Genomic DNA, 25,406 nt, shown 5'->3' with positions numbered 1-25,406 from the left:
TATTAGAAATTAGATTTGCCTGATTACTGAAGTGAATGGAAAGGGAGATGGAAACAGGGCAGCTGAAGTTGTGCAAGGGAGAGAGCAAGCTCAGAAAGGCTTGTAAGAGGGAAGCTTAAGTCGACATCTTGTACAGAATAAAAGACACGAGAGCCATTGGCTTGGGACCCACCTTGCCGGCAAGGAACCCGCCCGTATGTCTGGCTACAGGGACCCTCTGCTAGCTACAACAATTCCCATTGCCTTGTTGAAGTCTGCAGGTTCTCTAACGGGGACGGGGCCTTCTATCCAGTGGAGAGAGATCCAGCTGAACGGCCAGTTCCCTGGGAGACAGAACTCAGTGGCTGAAGCTCCTGCTCGCTTTCCTGGGACAGGAAGGAGACTGAAAGCAGGGGGCATTCCGCAGCCAGCCAGGGCAAGCCCTGGACCCAATAAATCTGGTGGGCCCTGGACTTGGGGATGCCGTGCTGTGGGTACCAGGCAGTGACTCAGGGTGGAGTCGGGGCTGCAGACAGTGGACAAGGTGTCAATGGCACCCGCAGCTGCCAGAGCAGATCAGACCGCACTCCGGCTGCAAAACCAGCCTGGGGGAAGCGTGCTGAGCTGCCCGGCCACACAATGCTCCCCGAGGACTCTTTTATGCCTGCAAGATGCTCAAACGCAACAAAGCTGGATCTCCCTGGTGAGAAATTGTGGAGGGAGAGAAGAGAAAGAACCTTGTGGACCTGCCTGCCGTGGAGAAAACCACGGGGGCTAAGGCCAGAGGAGCCCCTTAACCCTTAACCCTGTAATATAATGGTCTCCCTCCTTCCCTTCCTTCCTTCCTTCACAATTGACTGTTCCAAAAGCCTACTGAAGGTGGGAGAAAAGAAGAGGATTAGACGGAAGACATGGATTAAATTCCCATCCCATCTCTTACCAGCTGAGGGGGCTCTAGAAACCCATTAACCCTCTGAGCTTCATCTTCCTATCCGTAAAAGGTGGGTGATTTTACCACCTACTCCAACTCTGTAAGGCTCAAATCATCCTAATAATACTGACAATGACGACTGTCATTTAGTGAGAACTTTCTGACGACGTAGCTCATCACGTATAGTAGGGTACACATTCAGCGCTCAGTAAAAACCTCTTGGATGTTGAATTTACCATGTAAACATTTTACGTAACAGTTATTTTACGTAACAGTAATAGCAGTAATAATGATAATAATAAACTATTATGGAGTAAGTGCTTTACTACTGTACTGAGCCTGTAGCATGCATGTTACTCAATTCTCCCAATGACCTGAGAGGTAAGTACTATTATTATCTCCATTTAAGACATAAGCACTGAGACATGGAGAAGTCGTTCGTTTAAGGACACAGCCAACAGGGTAGGACAAAAAAAGGGGGGGGGCAGGGTTTAAATGCAGGTCTGTCTGAATTTAAAATCTATCGCCTCTCGAATTATATAAGTACTTTGTAGACAACAAAGGACTGTACAAATTAGATTTTCCATATCATTGCTGTGTTAGGATTAATGGTGACGGTGACTCGGCACAAGGGGAGAAGGCCTTTCTGCAGTCGAGCTCTCTGTCAATGGAAGGAACCGCCCTGAGAGGGTATGAGCTCCCTTCACTGTCATCCGAGGGTGGACCCCCACTGGACTGGGGGTCGACTGGGGGTCTGAGGCATGGTCCCCAGATGGGAGCCTGGGTCAGCACCGCGAATCCCAAATGAGGTGGAACATCAGAATCACCTGGGGAGCTAGTGAAGAAGTAGATTTCCAGGTTCCAGCTGAGGTTTTTAATTGAGTCGCTCAGGATCCTGGTTGCAGATGGAAGAGCATGGGCAGAGCAGGTGAAGAATCACTGGGCTAGTGAAATGCTGAGTAGCCTCTGTACTCAGCATTGCTGGATGCTAGAAGCCATGGAAGCCACCAAAGGAACCCAGGATGTGCCCTCAAGAAGCGTGTGATCGCTTACTAACCACAAAAACTTGCTCTGTGCCAAGCATTACACCCACAGCCCCATAGACTCCTTCTCCCAGGCCACCCCTTCCCCGGGTTCCCTGCGTCCTCTTTTCCTTTTCCAGCTTCAGCGTCTCCTCCTCCAGGAAGCCTCTCCTGACTCCCAGAACTAGGGACCCCTCTTTGGGCTTCTCCAATGACGAGATTTTCACTTGTGCACATGTGTGTCCGTGTCCACCCCTGCTACCCCAGGCTGTGATGGGGCTGGTGGTGGCTCGCTCAGGACCGAGGCCCAGTGTAGACGGTCACCAAGCATTTGCAGAGAGGGACGTGCTCTGCTCCACAAAGGATGGGCAGAGGAGACAGCGAGGAAAGCAACCGCTGCAGGAAGGAAGTAATCCAGGTCACACCAGGTTCGGAGGAAACAGGACCTACAAATTCTCCCTGCCACTGTTCAGAAGCAGCCGGGTCTATTTATAGTTCGCAAGCCTTCTGCTTCTTGCATTTAAATGCCGGGCCAGGCATGGAATAAAATCCTGGGTAGGTCTGTCAGTTTTTTAATTTATTTTATTTTATTTTATTTTTACAAGAACAGGAGCAGAAAGCAGGGGGAAAAAATGAACCGTGGCTATTCGAGTGAGCTCCCTGGTGCTGTCCCTGGTCCTGCCTTGGCAAGTCTGATGCAGTTCTAGACCTGATCCTAGAAATCAGTGTCCCTGTAGAGACCAGCCCGTGAAGGTCCTTTTAAGGTGATTCTTAAATAGTGGCTTTGGTTTACAAAAGAGTATCACAGTGTGACCCTGCCTTGGTTTAAACACGCATTCCTGCACACATGCATTGTACACACACACATACAGACACACACAACTGGAGAGAAACAGCCCCAGTGGTTAAACATTCTGCTCTTGGATTATATAGAATTGGAGTCATTTTAATTTTCTTTCTGTGTGCTTTCTCTGCATTTTCCCGAAGTTTGGGTACACAGAGCATAGCCTGAGGAGGTTAGGCTCAAGGAAACTGGCTCTGCCATTTGCTGTGTGGGCGACCTTGGGAGAGGTCCTTCATTTCTTCATCTGTGAAATGGGAACAGCAACAACAGGACCCCCCCCCCCCCTCAGAGGCTCACTCTGAGGACTGTCCAAGGTAACACGCATGAAATCTGATCACAGCACCGGGAACGTGGCGTATGCTCAGAAAACGCAAGCTAGAATAACTATACAAGCGTTTGAAACTTGTGACAGCACAAGATTGTTTTAAGAAACTAAAATGATAAGGAGTGACTCTCCCACTCTCCCGGCTCGTGAAGGAACTAGAATACAGCCTGGGAGGGCTCAGAGGCCTGGGTTCCAAACTCAACCCGGCCAGAAATGCACCAAAGGACCCTTCACTCCTCTTGCAATCTCGCCTTTCCGACTCTGAAAAGGATGGTGCTGGTGGGTAGACTGGTAAGTACCACTCATCTCAGCAGATGCCTGAAGAGGATGACACAGCTCTGGTCTTCAAGAAGGGCCAGGTCCTGGACACAGCTCCAGAGCCTTTCCCAACCTGCCACCCCCCTTTCCTGACCCCACCTCCTCCCCACACCCATCTGGGTTTTTTAAAAATTTTTATTGGAGGATAGTTGATTTACAATGTTGTGTTACGTTTCAGGTGTACAGCAAAGTGAATCAGTTATACATACACATATATGCACTCTTTTTTTAGATTCTTTTCCCATACAGGCCATTACTACAGAGTATTGAGTAGAGTTCCCTATGCTACACAGTAGGTCCTTATTAGTTATCTATTTTATATGTAGTAGTATGTATATGTCAATCCCAATCTTCCAATTTATCCCTCCCCCCCTTACCCCCTGGTAACCATAAATTTGTTTTCTACATCTGTAACTCTTATTTCTGTTTTGTAGACCCACACCCATCTCTTAATGCACCTACCCACAAGGCATCAATAAACCTCAGGATACTCCTCCTTGACCACACAGAACGCCCAGTGGCCTGAAGCACCTCCCTCCCCCACTCCACTCCAGCCTCGTAAACAGCTTCTCACCCTTCAAGGCTGTACTCAGCACCCCCGGCTCAATGGGGTCACCCAGTTATCTGCTCTACTTGTCTCTCCTCCTTGGCTGCGGGAGGCCCCCGTCTTACTCCACACCTACCTCAGCATCCAGCACATTGGAGTAGGGGGTCAGTAAATACGCTGACTGCATAAATAACACTTTAAAATGAGAAAGGGCAGTGCAGAGCAGTGGTCAGGCCCATAGATTCATGGGCTCAGGCAGACCTGCATTTGACCTTACTGTTGAATGACCCTGAGCCAAAGACGAGCGTCTCTTCTCTGAGCCTCAGTTTCCTAATGTGTGCAATGGGCATGACAGTTGTACCCCCTTCGTATTCTGACATTTTGATAGGATAATCCAGATAAAGTGCTCAGAGTACCCGGCATGTGAGAAACACAAAATAAACATTTGTTGTCATGATAAGGATGATTACTGAAAATGTAAAATGACTTTAATGATTATCTTGGGACCCCAGAGTGTCAGCACTTTCCCTGGCAGTCTTGCTCAGGGCCCCTCTCTGGTTCAGGTCCAGGGGACCCTGTGAACTACTGGACAGGTTGCTACCTGCACAAAGGTGCCCAACTGAGGTGGGTGGAAACATAGCCTGTTTTCACTGGCCAGGCGGTACACCCCACGGGCCTTTTTCTAATTCATCCTTTTACGGGAGGTACCATTTAAATTCAATCACCTGGGGTGGGGGTGAGACTAGCACAAACATGCCATATGAGCCATGTGTGTGCACCGGAGCCCACATGTGGGACCACGAGGGGAAGAGCCATCCCTGGGCGGCTCTCACTCTCAAAGGATGATGCAAAGTCCCCACCCAACAGTGGAGGGCCCAGGGCAAAAGTACAATGGAGGCCGTCATACTTATTCTAAATGTTTAAAAGTTATAAATCAGGCTCTTACATAAAACATGTTCTATCCTTCCATTCTGACAAATATGCCTTCATAATGACCTTGAAGGCCAGGACAGGTTCAAATTTAGAATCCTCTGAGTTCCATGGCTGAATATGGAGAGAGGAGCTGAATACAGGCCCTCTACTGTAGCCCATCCCTTCCCTTCCTCCCCACCCCCGCATATCCAGGGGCCCACTCTGTACACATGTGTTCTGTTCTCACCTCCACAAACAGCTACTTTGGGGCCATGTATCAGGACACCCGTGATGGAGGAGGGGCCTAGAGAAGGGGTCTGGACAGACCCCAGATGCTGACTCAGGGCCGTTTGGACGGGAAATTCCAGCGTCCCACGTACCCGGAACATGGCCTAGAAAGGGGGGTCCAGGTGGGCATGTCCCCATTGCCCCATAGATTCCTCACCCAGTGAGGAGGGCTGGAGATCAGCCCAGTAGTGCTGGTGACCCCGGATCAGGGCCCTTCTTGCTAAGTGTAAAGGCAGGAATGACACAGCCCATGGTTCCACCGGCAGCCGGGTCGACCGCCCACCAAATGGGTCATGAGAAAACTCATCACAGCCTGACACGGGGCAATCCTCCTAAAGACTGCGGTCTAATTTTTTACCAAACCCTTTCGCAAATCAACAGATTCTGGACTTCCCCGGCGGTCCAGTGGTTAAGACTCCACGCTTCCACTGCAGGGGGCACAGGTTCGATCCGTGTTCGGGGAACTAAAATCCCACATGCTGCACGACGCGGCCAAAAACGGTAAAAAAGAAAAAACCCGCAAATCAACAGACTTGCGGGTGAGGCAGGCATGCGGCTTCTCCCACCTTTCTTCCCTAGCAAGGCCCAGATTTAGGGGTTTAAATATCTTGGGAGGCCCAGTGCATCTGCAGGCCCAGTCCTACTTTGAGCCTTTTCTGGGGCTGGAGACATACAGACCCCACTCTCAATTCTTGCCAGGGTTGGGCTGCAGACAAACCTTCAAACCCAACCTTTAACTAAAGAGTGGTTTTATTATTTTTTTACTTTAATTTTTTTTTAAAGGATGTAGACATTCACCTCTGGAGAGAAATTATGGGTTTCAAGAGTTCCTGACAAAGAGCTTCATTCCAGAAATGTAAAGCCACTATTTTAAATTTGGTTCTTATTCACTGCTGGGAAGTATTAGAATGAAGATTACAAATTTAATAATGTAACATGACAGGAACTGGCCCGGCCTCATCTCCAGGAGAGTAATTTGTTCCTGCCTTCAAACTGGTACCTCCCAGCCTTGCCGCACCACCAGACCAGCCTGGTGACACACTCCTGACTTCCGTGTCTTGTGCTCTAGCCCACACAGCCAGCCTAGACAGCAAAACACCATCACTGCCAGGGTCTGAGGAGTCAACGCTGGGATGGTCCGACCCATTTGGGAAGAGTCACTATAACAAAGGGAGCCATCCCTGGGCCTCCTGGCCCCATTCTTCTCATCCACAACCAGAGAGGTCTTTGTAAACCCCAGATCTGAGGCTGTCACTTCCCTGCTAAAAACCCAACAGGGTTCAACTCAACTGTCCTTAAGCTCAGATCCAAGATTCTTGACTTTAAAGACCTAGTATGACCCAGTCCTGCTGCTTCACTAACCACATGTGCCTTCAAAACACCATGTGCCTTTCCTACCCCAGGGCCTTTGCACAGCTGCTAATAATAACAAGAACTAATATCTATAGAGCACTAACTGTGTGCCAGGCACTGTGCTAAGGGCTTGACAGGCGTCTTCTTATTGATTATCATCCTGACCCTGGGAGGCAGGCAGAAGAGCCAAGTGGGTAAGCTCAGACTCTGGAGTCAGAAATCTGGGTTTCAATCCTACTTCTGTCTCTTACTGTGTGATCTTGAGCAATGTACTTAACCTCTCCATGCCTGTTTCCCCATCTATAAAACAGGGATAGTGACAGTACCTGCCCCACGGAGTAGTTCTGAAGCTCTGATGAGTTAAGGGAGGTGAAGTGTCAGAATGTGATGGGTACCGTGTGTTAACCATCCCTGCCCTCATCTTACAGAGAGAGACAGAAGCAGGAGTGATTAAACAACGGGGTCAAGGTCACACAACTACCAGTGGGAGTGTGGTCTCCGGATGCTGAAGACTTCAATTTTTGCCATGACTCGTCCATTGTAGAAAATTTGGAAAATACCAAAGAAGTGCAAACTAGAAAACAAAAACTACCCATAATTCTGCCCCGCAGAAGTAATTATGGTCAATATTTCCATCCGTGTGCATGCACGTATGTGTGTGTGTGCGAGAGAGAGAATGAGAGAGAGAGAGGAGGAAGAGAGACAGATGAGGGGAGGGGAGACAGCCACAAAGACTGAGAGAATCCAAGATTTGCACCCCCCAACTCCCATAATTGACCCCAAATCCATGCTCTCAGAGTCATGGCATCCTGTCTCACTCCGCCACTCCCCCGCCTTCATTTGGCCAACTCCACTCATCCCTTAAGTCTCAGCTTTGCTGTCTCCTCCCCTCCTCTCCCCCAGGTCAGTTCTTACAGCTCCAGCCTCCCTCGGCACCCTGAACTTGACTTGTGTGGCACTAAGCACAGTAATGATCAAATTATTAGTTGTTCCTTTGGGTTGTCGAATGTCTAACCCCCTCCCACCAGACTGTAAACTCCATGAGGGCAAAAACTGGGCTTGTCTCGGGTCATCAGCAGCTACTGGAGAAGAAAAGGAGAGAGGGAGGGGAGAAGGGGGAGGGAGAGAGGCTGGGAAGGTTTGAGGTTCAGCTCTGCCTTTCCCAAATCAGTGCTCCCCTGGGTGGGATGCAGCAGAGAATCACACAATCCCTGACCTGGAGGGGCTCTCAGTGTGGCAGTGAAAAGTGATGTCAGCCAGACTTTGCAACTGCTGGAGAGAGAGAAGAGAAGCTCAGAGTGCCATGTGAATGCCCAGGAGGAACAATCAACTCCATCCGAGAGAAGAGAGGTGTACTTCCTGGAGGAAGTGGCATCGGAGCCCTGAGGGGGAAGGTGGGGGCATCCCAGAAGACGAAATTGCCCAAGCAGAGGTACGGGAGGCAGAAAATTCTCGAACAAGCCTGCAAAGACTGGAGGAGCCGGTTTTTGCCTGGAAGTAACAACTGGCTGAAAAGGCTAGAAATGCGAAGTTAGATCATCTGGCCCTACCCCAAACTCATTTTCTTGTTCATCCTGTCACTTTCTCTCAGGTACGCTCTCCACACACAGTCAGGCCTCTGAGGTGGCAAGAGCCATCCCCTGTCCCATATCCCTTTAGCATTTCAGTGACCGCTGGCCTGACCTCCTGCGGCCAGCGCCTGTTTCTCTTGGCCAAGGGCAACAGACAACCCCCTGCCCCCACTCCGTCCCCATCCCCAACCTTGGCCTTCAACCAGTGACTGATGGGAGTTGGTGTATAAGCACCCCAGCTCCCTCACTCCTGGGTGGGATAACGGAGGTACATGTTCTACTCCGGGGGTCTGCAAACTAGGGCCCATGGGCTAAATCCAGCTCACTGCCTATTTTTGTAAATAAAGTTTTGTTAGAACACAGCGCCACCCATCCATTTATATATTGTCTGTGGCTGCCCTCCAACTGTGTAATCCAGCACCTGGGAAAGTGACTTTATGACCCGTAAAGACTAAAACATCCAGGGTCTGGCCCTTTATAGAAGTTTGCCAAGCCCTGTTCTACAGTTTCCCAGAGCCCCCAGGAAGACTCAACGCGGTTGCCCTCAGTCCGGGGTAACTTGGCTGATAACACACTGTTTCCCCAAATGACTTTCTCATTCCCCTCCTGGAGTTTCATCCATCACCTTCGGGAACCATATGAACCACGTACAACTGCTATTTGACTGTTTTGACTCCTAAAAATGTCAGTTTCCTGTGGTTCAACCTAATACTTGTACTCAAATCCTTGTTTCGTGGGGAGCCCAAGCTAGGACAGTAAGACAAGCGTCACTGTGCCCATTTCACAGATGGGCCCTGATCTGACACGGTTCCCGTGCACACGCTACAGAGGTCAGCTCTGGGGGTTTTTTTGTTTTGTTGTTGTTGTTGTTGTTGTTTGCCACGCCACGCGGCTTGCAGGATCTTAGTTCCCTGACCAGGCATGGAACCTGGGCCCCTGGCAGTGGAAGCACGGAGTCCTGACCACTGGACCGCCAGGGAAGTCCCTCAGGTCTGGTTTTGGACTCCCCACCTCAACCCAGTCAAAGCCTTGCCAGGTCCTTGCTATATGCAGTATCATTAGCACACCTGCCAGGCTACCCGAGGCTTACAGCTGTGGACTTGTTCACCTAAAGAAGAAAGCAAGGCTCGAAGAGACCTGCCCAGGGTCACTCAGCTGACAAATGGGCAGAAATGGGGTCTCAAATCCAGGTTTTCTTATGACAAATTCAGGGCTCATTCCATGACAAAGCAGCTACCCCTTAACTTTTCACCTCAAGGAGCCTGTCAGTCAGGGCCTCTGCCCACCTCTCTGGAAACAAAGCCGATTTTCCATGAGGATCAGGTGAGCTCAAATAGGCAAACACCTGTCAGGCCCAAAGGTCTTTATGTTTGCAAGGTACAAAACAGAAAACCAAGATAGACACCTTTCAAAGGTACCTAGGAGACTTCCCTGGTGGCGCAGTGGTTAAGAATCCGCCTGCCAATGCAGGGGACACAGATTCGAGCCCTGGTCCGGGAAGATCCCACATGCCGCGGAGCAACTAAGCCTGTGCACCACAACTACTGAGCCTGCGCTCTAGAGCCCGTGCTCCGCAACGAGAAGCCACCGCAACGAGAAGTAGCCCCCCGCAACAAAGAGTAGCCCCCGCTCGCCGCAACTAGCAAAAGCCCACGTGCAGCAACAAAGACCCAACGCAGCCAAAAATAAATTAATTAAAAAAATAAAAAATAAAAAAAGAGGTACCTGGAAAGAAACCCACCAGGAAGCACAAAATACACACATATATTCATGAAAAGATTAAATGCAGCACAGAATGCTGGGAAGACCACAAGTGTTGGAGGCAGGCCCGGGTTTGCAGCCCTGTCCTACCTTTCACCAACTTGACCTTGGCCAAGCCAGGAGTCCATCTGGACACTCGATTCCTCCAGCCCCACCTAACGTAACGACCACGCACACCTTGTGGAACCATGGAGAGGGTGACCTGTAATAGGGGTGGGCACTACCCAGCACAGAGTTGGCCACACCTGCTCTCCTCACTCTGTCACCAGAAGTTCCCAGACAGCAGGTGGGTGGACCCAACCCAGCCAGAGCCCCTTTACCGAGCAGGACACCCATCCCACAGCTGCTGCGAGTTTCTGCAATTCCAGCTCACAGCTGCCCCTTCTTTGGAGAGCTGCTCTTAGCTGATGGGAGCTGCCTTGCCCCAAAAGTTATGTCTCCGCTCCCCCGCCGCCCCAGGGGGACTGTCCACAGCCCATGACTGACTGATACCGGAGTCCAGAAGGCCCGTCAACTCTGTGACACCATCCGCCCTCTAGAGCTTCCCATGGGTCAGGCTGAGGCTAGCCCGTGGCTGAGTGCCCATCGTTAGCTGCTTCTTTTCCTGCCCATCCTGCATCCCGGTCTCACCTGACAGCACTGCATAGCATATCACCTGCACAAGAATCCAAGTCTCAAACTAAGACAGTGGGAACAGGAGAGAATTCTCCCATCTTCTATATTCTTTTCAAGTTGAAGACCGCTGGGAGGAGTCTAAGAATACTACACATGTTAATTTCTCCCTCCCTCTTAGCACCCACCCGATTCCCATCAGGGCCAGGCTTCCCAGTTTGGGGGTCCCTCTCCCAGGACCCAGCATACCCAACAGAAGCTAGACAGAAGTGGCTGCAGCTTCCAGGCACCAGATGGTTCGGGGGTGGGTTGGCCTGGGTCTGGGTGGGCCCCCAAGGCACCTGGTCCAGTCTTGGTGTTGGGCCCAGGCAGATGAGAGATGTTTCTCCACATATGCTGAGGAACTAATTAATTTCCATTACAGGCCCCAATTAGTGACATATCCTCCCACACACTCCCAAGGCGACTGCAAGCAGCATTTCTCAGGGACACCAAGTACTGGAAATGCAGGGTATGGACTTGAAGCCTCACGTGCCAATAGGGTGCAAAGTAGCCACTTGGGTCACCTGGGAGAGGAAGAGGCCCTGACTGCGAGACCAGAAACATCAGTTCTGCTCCTGGTTTTACCAGAGACCTGCTGTGAGGCTTTGAGCAAACCATGAGATCCCTCTCTGGGCCTCCGCTAAAGATGCTAGAGGACTTCAGAGAGACTTCTGGCTTAAAGGCTCTGAGACAGTAATAGCTAATACTCTTAACACACTTCTACTGTATTGGGCTCTCTACAAAGCATGTCACAAATACTTACTCATTTAATCCTCCTGACACCTTCAAGGCAGGGAGGGGCTATTATGGGCCCATTTAGCAGTTGAGGAGACTGAGGCTCAGAGAAGTTAAGTCACTTGCTCAAGGTCACACAGCCAATGAGTGGCAAAGCCAGGATTCAAACCCAGGCCATCTAGCTGTGGAGTGTGTATCATAACCACCACTGTGCTATACTGCCTGGTATAATCTGACTACTCTTGAATCCTCACAGGACTGGGCACCACCATAAGTGCTTAATAAGAATTTGCTAACTGGAAAATAAAGAAAAAACTGGTAGCCTGAAAGACCGTACTGGTGGTTTGTGGGAGTGGGACTAGGTGGCTGAGGTGTGAGGGAGACTGATGTTTTCTTGGGTGTCCTTTGTGCTGTTTGGCTTTTCACCACATAACATGTTACTGTCAGTAACAGCAGCATAAAGGGTTGTGAGAGCTAGAAACAGTGTTTGTCCTGGGGAGGGGACAGGAGACCCAGAAGACGGAGGTACCTGGGGCCCTTTTAATTGGATATTTTTCATGCTTCTAAAATGTTGTACCAACTGCATATATTACTTAATCCAAATAATACTTATTCTTTTAAAAAGTATTCAATGACCAATCAGCCAAGGATCAGCTAGAAACTTTGGCAGGAGGGGATGCTCTGGGGATGAAAATGACCATAGAGGCAGAGGAGTGGGGGAGAAATCCAAAGGAGGAGATGGGGGCCTGGACAAGTGTCCCCTGTTTTCTGGGAGACTCTGGTTGTATCTAAACCAAGCCCACTAGACACCTCACTGTGTAAATGGGGATCCTGAGGCCCAAAAGACAAAGGGAAGCGGCCGGAGGAGATGCTGAGATTTTGGCGGCTGAATGGAGACCTCTTCTCCTGACTCCTAATGCAGCCTCTCAGGCCCCACTGGGCACAGAGTAAGCACCAGCTGTCCAGACCCGAGCCAGGAGTCCCAAACGCAGGCAATGTGCTCCCACCATCCCACACTTCCTGCACCCAGGAAGTCTGCAATAGCAGGAAAGGCAGCGCTGCCATGTCCTGGATGCCTTCTATGCCTCACACATGCATTATCTCTAATTCTCACAGGGTAGAGTTATTCACTCTATTTTACAAAGCACGAGGCTGAGGCCCAGAATAGTTACGTATCATAATCAAGAGACACAGCTAGTAGGTGGCAGAGATTCAACCCAGGTTTGGGGGCCTCCAAAGTCTGTGCTCTTTTGCTATCCTGAGCCAACCCTCTTGGAGAAGTGTTTCCCATCAGTTGAGGGTAAGTCCCACCGGGAATGTATTTGTAAATGCCTGTATCTTCAGACTCTGAGTTTTAAGGGACTGGATGGGAATCTTCTCACATCATATGGTTTGTCCCCCACGCCTCCAATCTAAGCAAAATCTCAACCTTCCCTAGAAAATTACCAGCGACCCCTTTCTTAGAAACATCTAAATAAACTGACTCAGTAAAGTCTCTTGGTAGCATTTCCCAGCATTTTGCCCCTTAACATTGATGGTCCCTTTGATTTACTTCTTCCCAGTAGAGACCTGTCCTCAAATGAACCTCCTGGTTTTAACACATAGTCCTGCCTTTCCCCAATGCAGGAAAGGGACCGCGTCCTGTTCCCTTCTGTAAAAGGTGCTAGACCTGAGCCCCTCAATATTCCACAAAAGGATATTATGGTCTGATGTGTTATTCATGTCGACTCATCTATCATTAATACAGATGACTTCCAAAAGGATTGATGGGGTCCTTCACATTAAACCCAGTGCAAAGCAGGGCAGCAGCTGAGGCTCATTTGATCTGAGACCATGTGATGGAAACATAAGTGCCTGAAGACTAAACCCGGGTCCTGAATTTGGTACCCAATGTCCCCAGCATCTAAGACACAGGTAGCCAGGAGACATCCCAAGTTGAGAAGAACCCTTCATTTCTCTCCAGCTTTTTCTCTAACCCAGTGATTCTCAAAGTAGGCTCCCTGGACCAGTATCAGCATCACCTGGGAACTTGTTAGAAATGAGATTTTCAGGGGACCTCCCTGGTGGCACAGTGTATAGGACTCCGTGCTCCCAACGCAGGGGACTCGGGTTCAATCCCTGGTCAGGGAACTAGATCCCACACGCATGCTGCAACTAAGAGTTCACATGCCACAACTAAGGAGGCCATGTGCTTGCAACTAAGGAGCCAGTGAGCCACAACTAAGACTTGGTGCAACCAAATAAATAAATAAATATTTGGGGAAAAAAAAGAAATGAGATTTTCAGGCCCCGCCCCAGATTGAATGAGAAACTCTGGGGTGAGGCCCAGCAATTTATGTTTAACAAGCCCCCTCGATGATTCTGACCTGTTAAAACCAACAGTAACAACCACAACTGCAGCAGTAACCTCTAACTGAGCATCTACTACGTGCCCAGCATTAAACCCACGATCTCATGAGTCCTTATAACTGAGGAAATCTTAGTTCCACATGCCCGGCTCTGGGGTAGGTGTGTTTTGTGCATTATATCAATTTATCACTCACAATAACCCTTTGAAGAACTTGCTATTATTATGCTCCCCTTTTACAGATGAGGAAATTGAGCCCCGGAGAGTTGAAGCCACTTGCCCAAGGTCACACAATTTAGAAGCAGCAGAGGCAGGATAAAAATTCAGGTGTCTTGGATTCCAAAGACATGTTCTTTCTGTCCCACCACAAAAGCTCCCCAGAGTTTCACAGCTACGTCACCCTGAGAAGCTATACAGCTGGGTTGGGTGAAAGTCGAGGAGGAGAGAGGGGCAGGCAGGGAGGGCAGAAAAAGCCCTTCCCAGACTCCACACTACCAGCTACAATGTGAAAGGAAGCCACGTGATGCACTTAAAGGCACAGCCACCTGTGTCTAAGGGACTAAAAAGACAGGGATTCGGGAGTTCTCGGCCTCTCTCTGTCTTTACCCAGCTGGGGGTCCTTTCCATTCCCAATCTGAACTTCAGTTTCCCCACCTGATACTCCTTATCATTGTCTACCAGGCTGAGTGATCTGCCCCCAGCTTACTTCTCTGACCTCGTTTCCCCTCATGCAGTCTAACCACGCTGGTCTGCTTTCTCTTCCCTAAACACCCAATCTCACGCTGACCTCAGGGCCTTTGCACCAGCTGTTGCCTCTGCCTAGATCCCTCTATCCCCTCATATTCCCATTACTGGCTCTGTCATTTAGGTCACAACTCAAATGTCACCTCCTCAGTGAGCCTTTCCTGACTATCTTACTTAATGTTATCTCCTATCCCATCAACCTGTCTTATTTTCATTTCACTTAACACAATCTGAAATTATTGTTTAATTGCTTTCCTGCTTATTGTCTGTCTCCTCCACCTCAGAACATAACTCCGTGAGTGCAGAAACTGTGTCTGCCTTGTTCCCCCGACATAGCCCCAGCACCTAGAATGCTGTTTGGCACTGAGCAGCTAATTAAATATTAGCTGAATGAATAATACCAAAGAAGAAAACCTAGACTCAAAGGCCAGAGCCCTGGATCCTTAACACATGACCTTGGCAAGCTGCTTTGCCTCACTGAGCCTCAGTTTCCCTCCCTGCCTAATGAGGAGAGTGGACTAGATGCTCTCCAAGGGGCCTTCCAAGACTGCTAGTCTTGGAAAGCCAGGCCTGGAACCTGCCCAGCTGGTCCATTCAGAAGAGGCAGCTGGCCAGGGTCCCTGCAGCAGCTGCCCCCTCCCCACCCCCACCCGTGTCCCTGCCCAGCCATGCAGTCATCTCACTCCCCCGTCGCAGAAACTGTTAATGAAGTGCGCACTGCTAAATGCAGTTACAATTACGGGGGCTAAGAATAAGGAGCTGACATCAGCCTTGTCAGTTTCCGAGTGAATCAGAAGGGGAGGGGGGAGGAAGGAGAAAAGGGGAGGGGGGATGGCTCTCTGGAGCTGTCAAGTGGAAATAGCACAGCGTTAAATATAATCCAGCATTGGCCTACATCGGTCTGGAGAGGCAGGTGATGGCTCAGCCCCCAGGGCCAGGGCAGACAACTGGATTCTTCCAAGGAGGCCAGGCAGCCCTCTGATGGGGATCATCCTGAACTGATGGCCAGGAAGGCACTCCAGTGGGCTGGGGTGGAATGCAGTGGGACGGCAGACCCTGGAGGGATGCATCTGAATGTGAACAGGCCCTCACACCCTGGCCTTTGTCAGTGGCTGTTTTGACAGCCCAAGCACAGCCCCTGGGGCTTACACTGCCCGTTCCCACCAGGAATCTCATTTCGGGCCAAGAGGCAGAGGGTGGTCTCTGGAGTCAAACACGCCTGGGTTTGTATCACCACCATGAAACCCAAAAAAGTCACTAAACTACACCAAGCTGCCTGGCTTTTCCTCATCTGCAAAATGGGTACATCGGCAACAGCTGCTACCCCTTTTGGCTGTTAAAAGATTCAGTAAGATTATGGAAAGCACTGAGCACAGCCAAGCAAGCCTCTTGATCATTTTATTTTTACAACCCCAAGAGATGCTCAGACAAGGATAATTAACCCCTTTTTCAAGATGGGGAAACTGAGACCCAGGACTTGCCTGAGGCCCTAGCACCAAAGTGGAGTCAAATCTAAGCCCCATGGAGTAAACTGGGTGGGAGAAGGAGAGAATTCCAGTCGGTCATTCCAGGGGACTGGGTGTGGGGTTGGGAATTGGAGCTCTGACAGTAAGACAGTGGGCTTGACCGGAAAACATCGTGGGGGGGGCGGTACACAGATTACAGTGGGGGAGATGTCTGCACCCTTCTGAGCACATCCTCCAAAACTGGTGCCTTTCCAACAATTCTTAAAAGAAATGCTGAAGCGATGGTTGTTAAGGCCACAATGAAGAGATGTCAGAAGAGGCAGAGGAAAAGAAAGCCCCTGAGATGGGAGAGAGGGTCAGCTGGCTTGCGGTCTGCTCTCCTCCGCACCTCCGCCCTGCCCTCACTCCGCCTTCAGTTAGTTAGAACAGGCCTGGCCTCTGGGATGGAGATGGGTGGGGAGGAAGGCAGAGCCTAGTTCTCAAAGGGAGACAAGGGGAATGGGCCCCTCCTTTCCCCTTCCCACCAAACAGAACCAGGTGGGCCTCTGGCAGCTGCAAAAGCCAAGGAAGCTGAAGCCATGAGTCTGGCAGCTTGGGGACAAGGAAGAGAGGGTGCCAGAGAAAGAGAGAATTTTAGGAAAGAGCTCGAACTGCATCAGAGCAGATCCATAGGCCAGTGATCTGTGTAATGGGGGAAGGGATGACTCCCCATCACCCAGTTTTTCTGAAATACTTCTTTCAGAGTAATTTAAGATAAAGTAGTTTGGGTCCACACTCTCACACACCCACAACTTGAATGATGGGAACAATTGGTTCGATTCTTTACTATGCCTCAGTTATCTAAATCTAGAAGAGTTCTGCCCAATTCCCAGCCCATAAAAGAGATTACAGTGCTTGGTGGTAAATTAGGGAAAGGGGCAGAGGGGGGACAGGAAGTGGCCTGCCCTAGGGACAAGGGTGGGAATGGAGGCTTCAAAGCCTCCACCTCACACCCTCAAGTGGCCCTGATCCTGAAGGGTATTTTAAAGCCTCCCCCCTCACCACTCCCCCTTATCCACCCAGCCCCAGCCCCCCTTTAGGGCTGAAGTACTCTGTTCCCACCATCTCAGGGGGAAGGGATGGGACAGCAGGACATTTTGTTTCCCAGAAAAAGCGCAGGTCAAATTTCAAGGACAAAAGTTAGCACTTGGTCTGGGAAAGAAAACCTTGCCAAAAGGAGTAAATTGGGGAAGGGAGGGTGGATTCCAGCGGGGTCATTCCAGGTGCCTGGGGTGGGGGCAGGATTTGGAGCTCTCATTACCCCTGTTGAGATCTGTCTGGCAAGACAGGAGTATCTCCACCCCACGAGCCAGGAGAAGTAACTCAGACAGCCCCCTCCATTTCCCCTCCGTCCAAAAACAAGGGGAGTGGGCTTCAGCACTAGTTTGTGGGACCCATCCACCAAGCCACCCCACCCACCAGATTTGGTCTGAGCGGAAGAAGGCAGTACCACGAAGGGCTTTCCAGCCCAGAAATGTGGCCCGAACTGCTAGGAGAGGGACCGGTAGCCGGCCCGTGTTGCCATGGCAACTTCCTCCTTGCGCTGGATCGAAGCATCCTATGGGCAAATCGGAGCTGGCTGCTCCAGCTTCTCCGCCCCTCTCCCGGGCGGGTGGGGGAGAACTGGACGCCAAAACCACTTGGTCAGACTCAGGGACACCATCCTCAATTCCAGACCCTGATATTAGCAACGCCCTTTGGCATTTGCTGGATACTGAAGACTCTTGCTCCCCAGCTGTGCCCCAAGGCAGAGTGGCAGGGCTGGGGCTGTAGATGTAATGAAAATTAACTGTTAAAGAGAACAGGGAAATGGGGAGCTAGGTGCTCCCCACCCTCTTGTTCCACATGCAAGTCCCCCAAATCCCATCTTTAAACCCCCTCCAAGAAGAAGGGCCCAACTCTGCCTTAATAGCTGTAACAGTGCAATAAAATTAGCTTATTAAAATCATAAAAGCTAACATTTTGAGAACCAGGCTACCCCCCCTCCTCAAACCCACAGATTCTTTTTTACAGTCATGCTCAGAAGTAAGTCTTACTTGGTAATAAGAAAGATAAGAGCTAACAGGTACTGAGAGCCTATCTAGTGCCAGGTACTGTACTAAGCCCTTTTCGTAGCACAAACAGCATAATAATCAACAGCATAGATGCCTGAGTCAGACTGCTCAAGTTCAAATCCTACCACCCTCATTTCCCGGCTCAGTGACCTTGAATGAATATTCTCTCTGTGCCTCAGTTTTCTCATCTGAAAATGGGGAATGTTAAATGTTAATTTTATAGAATTGCTGTGAGGAAAGAAAACAATATTGCAAGTGCCTAGGAGGATACCTAGAGAAAGGTAATCATTTAAAAAATGTTGACCCTCTGTGGTCCATGCTATTATTTTCTTCCTCCAAGTCACCAGCAAACCAACAATATAGATGTGAAAAAGCAGAGGTCACGTGTCTAACTCCTCCCTGCCCCAGCCCTCCTCAATTATAAAGCCAGTACCAGCAAGGCTGAGCCACGAAGACACAGACACAAAAAATGCCTCCCAAGAGCATGCCTCTCTAAAGCCTCAGCATCTTTGTGAAAAGGGGCAAAAGCAGTGTAAGTAATGGGTTCAGAGTGCACGATGGAAGATGCTCCTTGGGAGGAATTCTAGGAATCTGCAATGACCAGCATCCTGAACCGCAGGGCGGCTAGAAAGGGGTGGAAGGGGCAGCTGCCTTTGCTGACAAAATGTCCAAGGCTCCCAAGCCCAAGGCAGGAAAGTGCTCTGGCCCAGTTAAGGCTAATGAAAGTCTCCTCCTCATACAGTTTCTCAGGAAACCAGCTGAAGGGTGGCATGTAAGCCCTGAAGATGGCTCTGAGTCAATCTGGTTGATGAAAAAGGTGCACTGGACAGGAGTCAGAAGCAGCAACAAAGGGGAGGCACCCAGATAAGCCAGAGGCCCATCAGGGACACTTCTGAGTCCTCGGGGACAGAGGGGCACGAGACTGGTGGGGGGAGGGAGCCAAGAAGAGAAAGGTAAAGCAAAGCCAATCCTGACAGCCCTGCAACTGGAGCAGTCTCTGTCCAGTATCTGAGAAATATTCAAACTGCTTTTCGAAATTAGTTCAGGGTGATGCCGTTCTAAAAGAATAAATCCAAGGGGCTTTTTTTTTTTTTTAGGAGAAAATTAATGACTTTGAGAAGAACAAGAGAAATTAAGCACCAAGACAACGTTCCCTACTTCCGATTTGCACCTGACACTCATTAGCTTTCCCGAAACGAAACTTCACTTCCTCTCTCCTCCTCCCAAACTCGAAGCATCCCTTAAGATGAGCAGACAGTGAGCATGAGATGCCCAAACCAAACTCTTGGCTGTCAGCCGCTCCCTGGGACCTCTTCACCTGGGAACCATTTTCTACACAGTGAGATTTGACTTTTTAAAAAATCCTCTTTCAGAGAGAGGGCTAGTGTTTTACTGGAAAGAGAACCAGAAACCTGATTTTTGTCTTGGCTGTGTGCCTGCCTCACTGGGTGACCTTGGGTTACACACACACACACACACACACACACACACACACTGGGGCTTCAATCTCACACACATGCATACATTCACACAAATACACACACACACCAATTTGGGGGCGAAAAAGCGTTGGACAAGATGATTTCTAGGTGCTCCAAGTGAAAAACTTAAGAATTTGAAGAAACCCGCTGGGAAAAAAAAGTGGGGACCTTTAATAATCTCTAATATTCCATGAAGTTATCTATTCTGACTTACATGAAACCAGAGCAAGTCACCAGCAACCAACAATAATAACCAAGGCATCTGAACCATGACATGGAGCATGACTTTGAAGAAAAACCCAGCTGGCCCTGCCACTGATGCACCTTGCCTCTTGAGACCCAAGTGGCCTGCTGGAACTTCAGAAGCGTCCTTGAACGTCAAGTGAGGGGTGGGGGAGCCAGCTCACCGAGGCAGGTGGGGCTCCCTCCCCAAGCCCCCATGCTAGCCAGACTTCCTCTCCCAGATTTTGCTCCAGAGGAGGCCACTGGGTTAGGAGAGCCCCTCCACCCCTCCTCACCTTGCCTTGTCCAGAATAATAGTACAATCTCCCTCAGCTGCATCACGGGGGAAGTTAAGCCTCTGAACCTCAGTTATTTTTTCTGTAAAATGGTGATTCTGTAAAATGGCTCTGCAGTAACCATCTTTACTCCATCCCCATCTCCAGGTCAACAGCAAGACCGGTCTGTCAGGGGTCAGCCTCACATAGCCCCATTCATTCACTCAGCCAACACTTTCTTCTGGAGAACCTTCTCCCTTTCTCCCCGCCTGCCTCCTGCTCCAGCAGAAAGACGTGAGCACCCATCAGCCACTGTTCCATCCAAGGCTTATCAGATAACGGGCCGACCAGACAAGGGTCCCTGCAGGCAGAGAGTCTTAAGCAGGGCCCATGAACTCCCTAAAACTGTGGACAAAAATTTTTGGATGGTGCCTATGTGTATTTTTTGGAGAACTTGTCCATATTTTCATCAAGTTCTCAAAAGTGTCCATGAAACCATTTTGCTCCTCCCCACCACACACACACTCCTTTCCCTTTCATCCCCTCGTTGAATTAAAATACTCTCAGATTTTCAGCTTACAAAACACTTTTAACTTTACCTTTATGTCTGAGGTACTGTCATCCCATTTTACAGATCGGGATATGGAGGCTAGGGGTGGCATGACTTGCTCAAGGTCATGGCTAATACGGAGAGAAGCAAGACTGGAACCTCATTCCAACTCCCAATCTGGCACTCTTTGGGGAACTCTCACCCATGCCCTCTAGGTACCCCACCTGTTGGTGGCTTCGCTTCCTCACCGCAGAACCAGATCTGAAGCCCTTCTGTTTCCTCTGCCTGGTCCCAGGGCCCCCAAGAGCTGTTTTCCCTACATTTCCCCGCCCCTTGGGCTCTGGCTGGGGTTGCGCGCAGGCCTGGGAGCCTGAGGTTCGGGCCGCTGTATGGTGGCCCGGTTCAGCCCACCTAGAAGGGCTACTCCAGGCACAAGAGCACCCGGGCTCAGGGGCACACTCCGGAGGGCGCGCAGGTGTAGAGTCGGTGCCGCCCTACGCCTCCCTCGGGGAACCGCCGGGAAGAACCGAGAGGAAAGGCCGTCACCCGACCGGTTCCCTCGCGGTCCGCCCCAGTCCTTAAAGGACTGGGGGAAGAGGAGAGACAAACAGGGGCGCTCAAGGCCTTGGGCGCAGGGCGGGGGTCTTGGGCAGGGAGTCTCTGGATGCAGCCAAGACAAAGATGGAGCGGTAAGGTTGCGCGCCACCTCCAATGGCGGGGGGCGCGTCGGAGCCCCGGGGGTGAGGTGGCCAAAGCCCCGGGGTTTGAGGAGTGGGCACATACAGGAAGCTCGGGGAGGGTGGCGGGTCGGATCCAGGGACAAGACCGGGAGCGTTCAGTAGGCGCAGGTGAGTAGGGAGAGCTAAGTCCAGGCGACCCAAAGGGCCCACTTGCGGAAAAGGGGTGAATGCAGATGATCTAGGGGTCCCTGGGGGCGGCTGGAGGCGAGGAGACCCCACATCCTAGAGATCTGAGGTCCCGTGGGTGGGAAAGAAGACCCCGGGGGCGCATCCCCGAGCGTGCTTGGGATTGGGGGTGGGGAGGAAAGAGTGGCCACCTCTTAGGGCGCACCGGGTCGGGGAGGGGGCCTCGGGATCTGGCTCCCGGGACGCCCCCTGGGGATCGGGGGCGGGCCACGCGCTTACCCGCGTCCTCGTCGTCGAAGGAGTTCATGCACGGGAAGTAGATGGCGAGCGCCTCGAAGGAGGCGGACAGGCTGAGGCGGCTCTGCGAGCGCTCCATGCCCGCACCGGCGCCGGGCGCCTCGGCCGCGGCGGCGGCGGCGGCCGGCTTGGGCAGCTTGGCCGCCCCATTCTTGACGCGGAGTACGGCGCGCGGCGTGGTGGCGGCGGCCCGAGGCCGGGCCGGGGCTCCGCGGCGGGGCTGGCGGGCGCGGCAGGGCCGGAGGGCGAGCCGGGAGCTGGCGGCCCGCGGACCCGAGGCGCGCTGTTCTCCCGGCGGCGGCTGTGACGGCGGTGGCGGCGGGGGCAGCGGTGTCGGCGGCGGCGGCGGCGGCGGCGGCGGCGGCGGCGGCAGCTGTGGCGGCGCAGCTCGCTCTGGCCCGCGGCGCCCCTCGCCGGACGCGAGGGGCGGGCTCGAGCCGCCGCCGCAGCCAATCGGCACCGCCCGAGGGAGGGGGCGCCGCGCGCGGGGCGTGGGAGCCGGAGGGCGCGGGCGGGGCCCCTGCTCGCCGCCCAGGCCGCCAGGTGTGCGCGCCCCAAGGGCGGAGCGCGCAGGGCTGCTGCGCTCCCAGTCCAGGGGCCGCGCCCCCCACGTTGTCCCCTCCCCCACACTCAGCCCCCATACTCGCCCCGGATCCAGGCGTCCAGTCCCCGACTGAGACCGGCCTCCCCCCGGGACACAGACGCGCTGGAAAGCGACACAGTTACAGTGACCGGCACTCGAGATCCTCAGATTCACACATGAACCCGCAGAGGAGCACAAACAGGCACCCACAAGAGTGCATTCACTCTACAATGTACACCACGGACACCCTCAGACTCTTACACACCCAGAGAGATCCACCCAGACTCACTCACTCATAGAGACCCTTGGGGTAACCAATCCACAGACCCCCTTAGACTCCAGACATCCGAGACCCACACAGGTAGGTACATCAACAGACACACAAAGACTCACAACCAGAGACCTGCAGACACACTCAGAGCGACAAACAGGGACACCCTTAACCACACAGGGAGACCCTCAGAGCTCACACGAACCCACAGAGAAGTTCAGGTGGGCACACATACCCTCGTGAACCCACACTCCTCACAGAATTCACACACAGACACTCATACTCAGTGATACACTCTCAGACCTGCACACAGAGACACCAGTGCCCCTCCTAACGTTGACCCCCCCTCAGCACCCATTCACATACACCCAGAAATACCCTGACAAATCCTGTCAGACTCACACACAGTCACCCTCAGACCCAGACCCTCAAAGAGAGACACTCAGACACACCTCAGTGGGCACACACAGGTTCACACCCAGACACAGCCCCAGAGACTTAGTCATTCCTGGTGATGGATACATTCTGATGCACAGACACCCTCAGACTCATACAGGGACACAGATACACTCCACCAGACTCACACATTCACCCAGACACGCCCACATATAAACCCCCAGGGACTCACACACACACACACACACACACACACACACACACACACACACACACACACACACAGGCTCAGACATGCAGAGCCCCGTAGGTGAACACAATCACAATCGGAAACCCGCACTCCATTCCCTGGCCTTGACCCAAGACCTCGGTCCCCACCTAGTCAGGCCCAGATGTCTAATTTCTCCCAGCTGCTTCCACATCTGCTTCCTGAAGCAGCCTGCTGAGATGGCAAGAGCACAGAGTTTTGATCCAGACTGTGGCGCTATCCTTGCATGTGGTCTAAGGCAAAGTCCTTTACCTCATCTGCCAGTTTCCTCATCTGTACAAGGGGGATGCAAACCCTCCCTTTTGGATGGTTGTGAGGATTAAGTAAGATAACACGTGTGTTAGCTTTCAGTTGTTGTGTAACAAAGAGGCTTAAAAAAAAAAACATTTATTAGTTTACCATTCTCTAGGTCAGAAGTCTGAACAGGCTCAACTGGGTTCTTTGCTTAGGGCCTCACGAGATATCGGCCAGATTCCAAGCTCATTCAGGTTGTTGGCAGTATTCAGTTCCTTGTGGCTGTAGGATTGAGGCCCCTATTTCCTTTCTGGCCATTGGCCGGAAGTCACTCTCAGTTCCTAGAAGCGACTCTCTGGTCCTTGCACATGGCCTCCTCCATCTTCGAGGTCATTATTAGGATGTCAGACACTTCTCATCCTTAGAATCCCTCTAACTTCCCTTCTGCTTGCTGGACTGAGAAAACTCTCTGCTTTTAAAGTGCTCATATGATTAGATTAAGTCTACATGAAAATATACATACATACATATATATATATAGCTTGACACTTATAAGAGATATATATGATACATATATGACATATCATGTATATATCATTTACAAGATATATATGTATATGTACTTTATAGTGCATGTGTGTTCATGTGTGTGCACCTGCAAGTGTGTGTGTGTGCGTGTGTGTGTGTGTATCTTACCCAGCCCGAGGGGATCTAGGAAAACTTCTTTGGAGAGGTGACATTTTAGCTGAAAATGGCACCTGCTATGTGCCTGGCACTGTTCTTGGCCCTGGCGATATATATACACCAGCAAATGAAATAAAGTCACTGCCCTCACATTTGCATTTTTAAATCATCTCTGGGGCTGCTCTTCGAGGAAAGGATTGGAGTGATTTAGAGGGTTGCTTCCCTCCTCCTCTTCAGATAAATCCTGATTTGAACCAAAAAGACACTGATTGTTTTTAAAATGTGAATGGCAGGGGAAGCTGAGAAAGAATGTCCCGTGGGAAGGTGAAGTGGAGGAGGAGGGGGAACCAAGGCCAGATGGAAGGCTGTGGGCCTTGGGGGGACGGCAACAAGGGCCAAGGCTGAGGAGAGGGCAGGAAGGGCTGAGCCTGAGAAAGTTCCTAAGATAACTCAGGCAGGATTAAGAGACAGGCTGGATGGGTGGGGATCGGGAAGGAAAAGGGGAACAGAGGCACTGCCAAGGTTTGCCGCATCAAGAGAAAACAGCACATATGGATGGAACTCCTCCTCTTCAGCATCTCTCCTCTAAGATGAAGCACAGAGGGAAGTGGCCCCGAAACTTTGCATGTGTAGCAAGACCCAGGTGAGTGCCTTTCTAGAAGTAAAAGGTGGCTGGAATGTAGCTAAACCCAAGAGGGCCCTGGTTGCTCCTTTGTCAGTGAGAAAAAGACTGATCCTGTTCGTGTTCTGCTTGTTGGGGTAGGGGCGTGTGAGTGTGTGTGTGTGTGTAAAACATCTCTGTGTGTATGTCTCTGAATAGATGGGCACTTCTGCATATCTGTGTCCTTGTCTGTGAATGACCTTGTCTCTAAACATGTCCTTTCAAGATGCATGTCCTTGTGTTAAGTGAATCCAGACTGGCTTTAAATACAACATGCCTCCTGGTCTTTGTATGCACTTGTGTGTGTGTGTGTGTGTGTGTGTGTGTGTGTGTGTGTGAGAGAGAGACAGAGACAGAGACAGAGACAGAGAGACAGAGAAAGACGGAGACAGAGACACAAGAGAGAACTTATCCATTCTCTGTGTGCATGAGCCATGTGTCCCAATCTTTGTGTGGGTCTGTATCTGCTTGAGTGGGTATGTGCTGGTGTCTCCTATTAATAGTGTGTCCTCCTCAGTGTCTGCCTTACCACTTAGTGTATCAGTGTCTACATGTGTGTGTATGTAACTGGGCTGTGTTGGTTATATTTAGGTATCAATGCCAGATTTCTGTTCTTGTCCACGTGTGTGTGTATCTGGCTCCCTACATCCTGGTCAGTGTGAATTTATCCTTGACTGTGTGTGAATGCTGCTGTGTGTGGACTTTTCTATGTGGACTGACAGCTTGAG

General features: G+C 51.1%; 1 protein-coding gene across 2 annotated transcripts in view; it reads right to left on the bottom strand.

Moving 5' to 3' along the window:
- The window catches only part of RIMS4 (regulating synaptic membrane exocytosis 4), a 64,423-nt gene extending 42,186 nt beyond the window's left edge, over positions 1-22,237 (bottom strand). The window contains exon 1 of one of the 2 annotated variants that reach the window (XM_082430238.1): positions 21,564-22,237. In XM_082430238.1, the coding sequence (XP_082286364.1) occupies positions 21,564-22,222 (659 nt within the window). In that variant the 5' untranslated portion in view covers positions 22,223-22,237. The remainder of the gene's footprint in view (positions 1-21,563) is intronic. The other variant, XM_082430239.1, reaches the window with a different exon arrangement.
- Positions 22,238-25,406: the final 3,169 nt, after the last annotated feature.

Source organism: Balaenoptera physalus (assembly GCF_965194825.1).
Source record: "Balaenoptera physalus genome assembly, chromosome: 16".
Lineage (NCBI taxonomy): Eukaryota > Metazoa > Chordata > Mammalia > Artiodactyla > Balaenopteridae > Balaenoptera > Balaenoptera physalus.
This window is presented reverse-complemented; position numbering and strand designations above follow the sequence as displayed.